The sequence below is a fragment of the Neopelma chrysocephalum genome, unplaced genomic scaffold (genome assembly GCF_003984885.1).
Source record: "Neopelma chrysocephalum unplaced genomic scaffold, ASM398488v2 Primary Assembly neopelma1_44, whole genome shotgun sequence".
Taxonomy (NCBI): domain Eukaryota; kingdom Metazoa; phylum Chordata; class Aves; order Passeriformes; family Pipridae; genus Neopelma; species Neopelma chrysocephalum.
This window is the reverse complement of record NW_020897703.1, coordinates 27,222,395-27,232,454: the sequence shown is the minus strand read 5'-3', so window position 1 is coordinate 27,232,454 and position 10,060 is coordinate 27,222,395. Positions and strand designations below refer to the sequence as shown.

The 10,060-nt window shown below is 43.0% G+C and overlaps 1 protein-coding gene across 1 annotated transcript in view; it reads left to right on the top strand.

Annotated features, from left to right (window-relative positions):
• The first annotated feature begins 121 nt into the window (after positions 1-121).
• DPP10 (dipeptidyl peptidase like 10) overlaps positions 122-10,060 on the top strand; it is a 262,870-nt gene continuing 252,931 nt past the window's right edge. Inside the window, exon 1 of the mRNA XM_027679085.1 lies at positions 122-335. Within this exon, the coding sequence (XP_027534886.1) occupies positions 264-335 (72 nt within the window). The 5' untranslated portion in view covers positions 122-263. The remainder of the gene's footprint in view (positions 336-10,060) is intronic.

The following is a 10,060-nucleotide window of genomic DNA, read 5'->3' as shown; positions in this document are numbered from 1 at the left end:
GCTGCGGGGCCGCCCCCGGCGATGCGGGGCACGGCGGGGCCGGGCGCCCCCTGAGCACCGGCGCGCCGGGGCACTGCGGTAGCGGCGCTGCCGCGGCGGCGGCTCCGCGCCCCCCGCCCGCCCGTCCTCCCTCTTTCTCCTCCTCCTCCTCCTCCTCCGCCGCGCCACTTCCAGGGGAGGCTGGTGTCATGCGGCTGGCGCCGAGGGAGGGGTGCCCCGGGCCGCAGCAGCAGTAGCGAGAGGCGCCGAGCCGAGCCCCTGCGATGACAGCCATGAAGGAGCAGCCGGCGCACCCGGGCGGCAGGGGGAACCCGCCGCCGCCGCAGCCCGACCAGGTGCGACCCGCGGCGGGAGGTGCCGAGGGGCCGGGGATGGACGGGGCGGGGGGAGGCCGCCGTCCCGCAGAAGTTGTGCGGAACTGGGGAAAAGTGTGGGGCGGAGGGACGGACGGGGGACACGGGCGCCCTCGGGACGACTCGGCCTGGGCAAAAGGGAGCCTCGCGGAGCCGTCTCGGGGATGCGCTGGGGCCGCCTGGAGGGGACCCAGCCTTGTGTGGCCCCTCCTCGGGGCTGGGATGTTGGTCATCATCCGACAGCCCCCGACCCCGGCGGCAGCGGGTCCCGCAGTAGTTTGCGCTCCGCTTCCCCGAGAGTTGTGTCGTGGGAAGACGAGATCCTGCCCTGGCCGGGGCTGCCCCCCGCGGGGAGCAGCGGGGGCACCGGGGGATGGGGCCGGGGCTGCCGGTGGGGCGGTGCACCTGGTGGCGGGTGGCGCCGCGGGACCGCGCTCCGCATCGCCCCCGATCCACTCAAGGAGCGGAGGGAGCGGTCCCAGGAGGCCGGGGAGAGGGATTTCCCGGGGGGATTTTGGCAGCGCCTGGGCAGCAGTCACGTCCCTTGGCCCGACGGTGCCGCCCCGCGGGCTGGCGGGGCTGAGGCTGGCGGGGCACCGGTATCGCTCGCTGCCGGTGTCGCTCGGTACCGGCTCGCTGTCGAGTCTCGGGCGGCGTCCGCACAGAACGGATGATACTGGGGAGCAGCCGAACTTGGCTGTCATCATCACAAAATCGAAGTTTTCATTACCACATCGCTGTGTCTGATGCTCCGGGGCGACAGGGCGAACGCAGCGGGAGGGACCGGGCTGGTCCCAGGGGGACCCTCCGGTACCGGGTGCGGGGCGGGGGCCGCTCACCTTCCCCGGCTCCCGGCGGGTGAGGCCCCCGAGGCACCGTTTAGCTCTCTCTCGCGCCCAGACACATTAAAATGCGCGAACTCCAGCGGTACTCCCAGATTGAGGTTTTTTTTCTTTTTTTTTTGCACATTGTCCGTGCGCACCGCTTTCTGTTCGGAACTCCGGCACGCTGAACAGGCTCGCAGGACGCGGTCAACCGCATTTCGCATTTTCATTCGCGCTACATCCATCCATCCATCCACAGAGCTTAATTTTCCTCCGGTACACTCACATTGGGTGAAAAACGCCAGCAGTGAAAGCTGCTGGGCACAGTTATGCCTTAGGAAGCCCGTGTCTGAGTATCCAGTCCTGCACACACACCCAGGCTGCACATTAAGCTCTGAGTAATCCATCCAGTATCAGTGAGCCCATTCATTCAAATAAGTTTAGAGATATATGCTTTTTGCTGAAAAATGTATGCATTATGGCACATTTTCATGTAATGCTGATAAAATAATATATTTGAGTTTGGGAAGCCTTCTTGAATAAATTAATTACCTAAGTTACATTACCTGAAATAGATCTGTAACTTCCATCAGTGCTTAAATTTCATGCAAATAGCAGAATTTATGGAAAAGTCAAGATCATTTTAAATAGTCTCAAAGGTTCACAGAGCTCATAAATTTCAGGGACATTGTTTTGCTTTAGAGGGATACTGCATTTAGATGTAATAAAAAGTACTTGAACTTAACTAATCTCTATTTCTTCATATTCAGTTCAGACGTTGAATTGGCAATTGTTGTTGGAGGTGGAAGTCTTTTCAAAGCAGGCTTAATATTGTGTGACAAAAATTACCAGTTTGACTGCTTTTTTAGGACATAATGAGGAACAGAAGTAAGTTATCAATTTAAAACACACTAAATACTAGGAATTTATCCTAAATATAGAAATATTATTACCTGAGTGCTCTGGAGTTCTTAGCCTCTCTCTTCCTGGTGGATAAGGCATGCACTGGTCTGACTGTGGGCCTGGCTGTTTGAAGTGTAGATGTGAAGTCCTATATATTTGCATTAGGTTTTTCCATACCAAGTTTGCTTTTCTTGATTAAAGTTGATATTGAATCAACTATGATTGCCTGTTGTCTTAGGTGCTGGGGACATCATTCAGTGTGTAACATCATGGCATAGAAAATGTTGCTTTCAGTGGATTGCAAGTCTTTCTATAGCTTTAAATGCCAATAATAAGGATGCAGGCCTGAATCCTGCAGTGAGCTCCGTGTAGAGCAAGGCCAGGGTTGTGGATCTCTCTGAACACCAAGGCCATCCATAACCTCTGCAGCAGCCAAGATCCACATGGCTGTACCTACCTAAGGCTTGTCCACAAGCTGTGTCTGACTCCAGGTTTGTGCTGGAAACCATTCTTAGTGGAGCACTGTGGTGTGGATGGGATCTTAACAGAGGGTTATTATAGTTTCAAAGCTTTTTGTTGAGTTTTTGCAGTTTGAGAGTTGGTGCTGTGGTGGGCATGGGGAGGAGAACAAACAGAGGTTCATATGTTCACCCTGCTTTTCCGTACCCTATAGCACTGTCACAGGCTGGCCTATGTGGAAAATGCAGCCTCCTTAGGGCCTTCAATAAATCCAACTCTGTCTGGGTACTCATGTTTAGCATTGCATTTTGCTTAGTGAGCTTGTGTAGATTTGTAGTGTCACTACCTGTGACACCTGTAGTTTATTTATTTATTTTTAATAAGGCCCCTGAGACCTGAGAAGAGTTTCCTGGTGTAGCAGGAGCAGCAGATCTTTTCTGGTAGAGAAGTGGAAAGTCCTAAAAGGAACAAGGAATTACATCAAGATTTTCTAAGTGCAAATCTCTTTCCTGATTTCAAAGTCTGGTTGTAGAGATACCTCTGAGAATAGTCATACCAAAGTTGATGCATTTCTGATAAATTTATAGGCTTTTGACCTGAGCTATGATTTCAATTACAGCAGGCTAATGCTGGGACTCTCCACTTTAAAGCAAAAGTTTGGATTGACTGAAGTGTCCGTAGCTATCAGCCGAAAATAAGTTGGATACAACTTCATATCCAGCACTTCCTCTAATGGTATTTTTTCCAAGGCATCTAATAAGAACTTCCATTAACAGTGCTATTGATGTTTTGCTGATCGGTTTGATAAATTAGCCAGATTTATTCTCAACTCATTGCTAAATGATGAGTCATATTTACTGCAAAAACTACAGTTTTATGTTCAGATGATATATGTGTAGAAAGGAAAATAGCTGTAAATTACTTGTATTTCTGCTAATTTCTGGAAAGCTCTATCAAAGTTGTCAGACTTCTGTCACTTGAGCGCTGTGTCAGGAATGAATGTGGCTCCCGTAGTTCCACTTACAGAGTACAAAAATGAATGTTTTTCATCTTGTAGTTTTTAAGAACTGTCCCGGGGTGTTGGACAATGATGTTTAGTGATCCTTTTTAGAAGGCACAACCATTTGGTAGTCACTGGACACAACATATTTGAGAAATATAATGTCCCTGTATGACTAGCTGGTTGATGAATGTTGCTGTCTTTGCAGATGAAAAACTAAGATAATTCCTCTAGGCATTACCTTTGTGAGGCTTCAGTCTGTTTACAAAAAAAACAGATGATGTACACCACCTGGTGCTACTTGCTGATCTTTTTGTGTGTGGAAGACAGACCTTTGAAATTTATAATCATTTTCTCCTGAGCCTTTTTTACTCTCCAACTTGATGTCTTTTTAAAATTGATTTTAAAATAGAAAAAAAAGTGAGTTGTTGTTTGTTTTTTTACTGTATGTTGGTATAGAATCTACTAGGTTCTGCTTAAAACAGGTAAGGACAAATGAAATCAGACTGCACTGTGTTGTACTAAATAAGGACGTTATTTGGTAAACATTTAAATTCCATGCTCAGGATACAAACAAGGGCAATTGACTGCTGTTTGCTTGACTGTCTCGATTTAAGGAGTTGAATTTTTCTCTGTCTCAGGACCAGTTTCTGCGGTCAGCAGATAACTGGCACATTCTAAAAGTACATCTGAACAAGACAACAATCTGTGTTTTATTTTCCAGTGACTAAGGCCAAAATAATTTATGTTTTTATGTCTTCCTTCATTGCTTTACTTGCTTTTCCCCCAAAAAGACTCTGATCCTGCAGGGGGAAAAACACTGATGGATTTCTGTGTCTGTCGACAGCAGTATTCACCTTAATGAGGTTTCATCAAGGTGAAAGGGCTCTCCCCTGCCCCACTCAGGTCATTTTGAGCTTGATGGGTCAGGGAGAAACTTGAACTCTTAATCATGTACACACAACAGTTCCAGTAACTTGAAAGATTTAGTTAGGTGGTCAAGACTTTGTCCCCTGCTCTTGTTTGTGTTCAGAGTTGGGTTCTGGCTGGAATAAAAAGTTCTGTTCTAGCACTTAATCCAAAGTGACTTTGCATTTTTTCTGCTTACCAATCTAGCAGAAGTTTTAACTTGTTTTATTGTGGCACTCTGTCCAACATACTGGCTTGCAAGGTTCAACACGTTAGAAACAGCAGGTAAAAAATGCCAATAAAAGTGGTGAAATAAGGTTATATTATTATGCCCAGAATATTCCTTAAAGAGCTATCATTCGAATCTTAGCTTTAACTTTTAAATTCAATTTCTTACTCTATATAGATGCCTTACTGTATCGGTGCTGAATCCAGGAGGAAGGATTACAGACTTGTGATATCTGTTGACTGTATGAGCAGCAGCACAAGAAGCTTATATGAAAATGTATTAACTGTAGTAGTCTGGAATATTGTTCAGGATTCAAGTTCTAGAGGGAAGCACAGAATGAGTAGTCTTTCAAATATTACATGTGACCCTAATTCATTTTCTCTTTGCCTTGTGACTGTTTCGGTGTAGTTCAGTCATGTACCCGATTGTGGTGATTGGCACAAAAAGCCTGGAGCTTGCCTTCCATCTTCATTGCATTTTTAATCTTCTGCTCTGAGCTCTGTGGAACAGGGGCCAGTAGAATCTTGTTTTTTAGTGAAATACTTCTCATGTTAATTGAGAAGCATCAGTGTGTTTGACGCCTTGTAACTAGTCTGTGTATGTACAGGGTCTCAGGTAGCTTGAGGGCACAGTCATACACGTTTTTAAGTGGCTTCATAGCACATAAGTATTTCTCTGTGTATCTCAAATTCAGAGTGATGTGTGTCTCTTCAGAAAGTCACTTTCCTAATGCAGAAAACTTTACCAAGAGCTTTCCAGTGCTTTATCCACCCTCTGCCCTGGGAACCAGCCAGGAGCACAACCACGAAGTCTCTGCCAGTGGATGCAGGGCAAGGGAATCATGCTGATGCTCTTTTGCTCCTGGTCCCTTCCCCTCATGGTTCCCATGCCTTTTTGCAGTGTGTCTTGCCTGCAGAACAGCATGTGGGAATCTGTGTAGCATAATACAGCATCTGATTTTTTCAGCATTTAGAGGCCTCCACTTGCAGGTGAATTAAAGGGATTTTCTGAATGCAGTAAATGAAAAACTGTGAAACAGAGCAATCTTTTTGGTTCTTCTGTGTTAAAGTGAATTGCAGGCATGCTTTAGGTTACAGATATTGAACATGCATATTGTATTAGCTGTTTTAAAAATACTGTCAGTGTTTCTTTACAGCGTCTTCCAACTGAAAGAATTGCTTCAGGCAAGCTGTTTTTGATAATTAACGAGAAGGAGGAACTCTTTAAGCAAACAGAGATGTTGTTTGATGTTATTCTTGAGTTGGAAAGCCATCATCTTAGCATTTTTTAGTAACTTGGGGGCATTCAGAGTTTACATGCATGTGTTACTGAGTCACAAACGTGAACACAGACTTTCTTCCCATAGTGCTAATAAGGATGAATGTACTGTAAGATGCCTTGAGGGGTGTCGTAGTTTTTGTTGTTGTTGTGTTCTGTTGTGGGGTTTTTTGAAACTAACGGAGCTTTGAAATGTGTGTGACATACGGAAGGAATTGTAGGTGTGCAAGACTGTACTGCACATATTATACTTTCTTTAACATTACAACAGAAGACATAAGTAGGCTCACCTGCTGCTACACCTGCCTTGTCCTGCCAGCGGGGACCTGTAATTTGTTGATGCTGTCTTTGTAACTCATATAAGACCTGTGTCGTATTTCAGGTCAATGCATTACTCACAAAATCTCAGATGTCTCAAACTCTGTCCCTTTCCACTTTAATCATACACTTCTTTTACGCTCCACTCAGCTGCATCGAATAATGTTCATGAATATAGGATAGTAAAAAGAACAATGCTGATGGTGACTGATGATGATAAATTACTGTATTTATCCATTAGGAAGGACATTGGATGACCTACAGATCTGAGGCTGAAGCTAAAAGACCTTTTCTAATCTTTCTTCACACTGCTGGCAACAGCCACACAACTTATTATGTATTATTTATGTAGAGAATCTGTAAATAGTTTTGACCCATTCCAAGATAAAACAGATAGGATAAAAGCCCTCTGGCATTTGGAGGATATTGCCTCAGAAAATCAATTAGGAAGTATTAAACAATGTGATAATTTAAGGAAAATAATGATTCTTTGAATGCTTTTGGAGGGTTATTTTAGACTGCCTGGGACAATATTTGCAATTTGCACTGCTTTGGGGAGGAAAAAACCCACATTTCATAGCTTTTCAGAAAACGAACTGGGCAAATGTGAGAGTTTTATTTTTGAGAATATGGAGAGAATTCCAGATGCCAGTGGGACAACCATTAAACTTTTTTGAAATGCTGGGCAAGTGTAAGAAAGTAAATCAAACAGTGCCAGTGCAACTGATCATTCATTGCCCATGTTTGTTCTCTCTGCTCCTGACAGTACAGAGGCTGCTGACCTCCTTTCCTCCCTTCCCATCCTAAGACCTCAGAGGCTGGTTAAATCGAAGCATTTAATATATATCAGGGGAGTCTTTTAGAGCAAGGATTTAAGCCCAACTGCACTTAATTAGGAGTAATGGTGTACTGCAGTTTTGAGTCTTACAGAAGAGCTATTTAAATCGAATTGTCTAATGACAATTGTAAATAAACACAAAATGCTTATAAAAGTTGGGTGACCTGAGTTGAAAACAGTGCAGTTCAAGAAGATCTTCTTGGTAGTTCTTGTCAGAAATGCCCTTTTAGCAATTCCCACCTTATTTGTGAAGAATAGTGCGGTATCTTGGTGCAAATAGCAACACAAAAAAGATCCTACTGAAAAGGCCTTCTTGTTCTAGGGCACAAATAACTGTATTGGGTAATTAGATGTCATAAAGTATAAATATAAGTTTAAATCTTGTGGTAAGAAGCCCACAATGTTAGAAGACTCTGAAATGGGTGGGTAGCTCCAATTCAAGGACATTAGTTGCAGAAAGTTCTTTTTTTTTCAGTACAGAGATTCCTTGTATTGTAGCACATCAAAGACATGTTACCTTTTGGTCCCTGAGGTGGCTGAAAGTATTGTTATATCTTGGTCCATTCCTAAGTTGCTTATTTACGTGGATTTTCTCTCTGAAGTAAGTAGGACTGCTTATATGAATATTGTCTGCAGGACTAATCATGTAATTTGTACTGTAATAATTTTCATTATATCTTGGGGGAAAAAGTCCTTTAGTATACAGTACAATGGATTGAGCTGCAGTTCTTGAGATGTATGAAAGGCAGTTATCAAAATGTTGTCACAGGCCTCCAAGGTTTTTGGTAGTAATTTTTCAGTGTTGTGGAATGTTTTTAAATTCAAAAGAACAGAACTATAATGCTAAAATTATGTGTGAGACTCTGAAAAGTTTCCTGAAGGCAATGTCACTTTATGCAAGTTGTTTGCTCACCTGTTAGAAGACGGGGTTTATACCTATGCATAGTATATACATTTTTTTGTATTTCAGAGCTCTCTCACTTCTTTTTACCTTCAAGTTTTTTTATATTTTCATGTGATTCTCCCTGTGATTCTATGTGATCTCCATGTGATAGAACAGGTTGCCCAAAGAAGTTGTTGATGCTCCACCCTAAAAGTGTTCAAGGCCAGGCTGGATGAAGCTGTGAGCAACCTGGTCTAGTGCAAGGTTGGAACTAGGTGGTTTTTAAGGTCCCTTCCACCCCAAACCATTCTCTGGTTCTCTTCTGGACCTTTTTCCCCCAGCTTCTCATCTTTCATATAATATACACAGAGTTTTCCTAAAAATCTTTTTCCAGCAGCCGCTCTGCCTTTACCAATGTCCTATTTCTCTTTATAAGCTAAGCAACATCATGTCATCTGTTTTCTCACGTTTATTTCCCCATTGCTAATCATTTGAAGAATGTTGTCTCATGTAAATGTGTGCCTGGCATTTGCCAACAGCAGAAGAGGAGTCTCAGAACAGAAAACAGTAATATATACATATATAATGGATTTGTGTGTTTGGATGCTTCCATTGTGATCACTGATTTCATCAGGTACTGGGAAACCTTTATCTTTGAGGTCATGGAAGAGAATAGAGTCATGGTAAGCAGGAGAGTCTTGATCATGTGTGTCAGCTGCTTGAATGGTGTCTTTAGTGGAAGAAATGGAAAACAGACAGGCATTTGATAGAATTTTATTTTGTTTGCATAACTTCACGCTTTTAATTTCCCATCCCCTAACATTAATGACATTATTATACAGTAAGCTTGCAGTTTAAAGAATGCACTGGTCAGAAAATGAAAATTGAGTAATCCATTTGAAATACATATTAATATGTCAGGAAATCTGTGTTCTCACTTCTGGTCTCTATTTATAGTCTAACCATAAATAGACACTAGCAGAATGTTTTGGATTTCATGGTAGGGGACATCGTCTTTGTACAAGAATTTAGGAAAAGGAGGGTCTTTCCTTTCTTTCTCCTACTATAGTTATCTGTAACTTAGAACCCCCCTGCTTATTCAAGAATAGGAAAAACTCCAGGAGAAATTGCTTTAGTGTACTAACTCTGTGAGCAGCACAGCCTTGTGCATCAGCTCAGGGGATGTCGTTTTACTTTGTTTACATCCTATACACCAACAAAAGAGTGTGCTATAGCTGTCTCACTTCACACAACACATATGGAGAGATCATAGAATCATTTAGTTTGGGAAAGATCTTTAACATCATCAAGTCCAACTGTATGATAGATAATTTCTGAAAGAAGCATATGGAGGGCCATATATCATGCCATTCAGTGTTTAATGAAAAAGTAAGCTACTTCACTGAAAATGTCCTTTTCTTGAAATCTGGTTACTTCTCTTATTCTGACCTTTTCTCTGATTTGTTTTTACTTAGGGTAAAAATAATATGGTGTGGATTTATGGATACCATAAAAATATGGTACCCAGCCTAGCTGGGGGTTCAGATTGGGCTGGATCTTTTTGTTCTAAACCCAACCAACCACCAAAATAACAACAAAGCAAAAAAGCACCAACTAACCACCCAACTAACCAATCAAAAAAAACCCTCCAAAAACCAACAAACCCAGAACAGGTCTCCCCCTCAAAACTTTGTGAGTTTTCCTCTTTATCCTTTGCTTCATTCAGGTTTTCCTTTATTAAATATATTATTTGTGTCTAGGAAACAAACAGTCAAGTACATTTCTCTTAAATCTTGCCTCATTTCTGAGTGGGAATAAATTCCTGTCTAAAATGTAAGCGAGACAAGTGCATTGAAATGCCAGCTTTTGCTTTTCTTCATCTCACAGGGTCCAGCAAAGTGGACTTGATAACTTTTCCTGAGATGAAGTAGTGCTTCAGTAAAGGACATTTTCTCTTCCCTCTTAAAAGGAAGAATAGTTTCTGCCAAAGTAATGCATTGAAAGGGTAAAGTAAATAAATGTCCTTACTTGCTGCTGTTAATATCTTTTAAGCTACTGTAACTTAC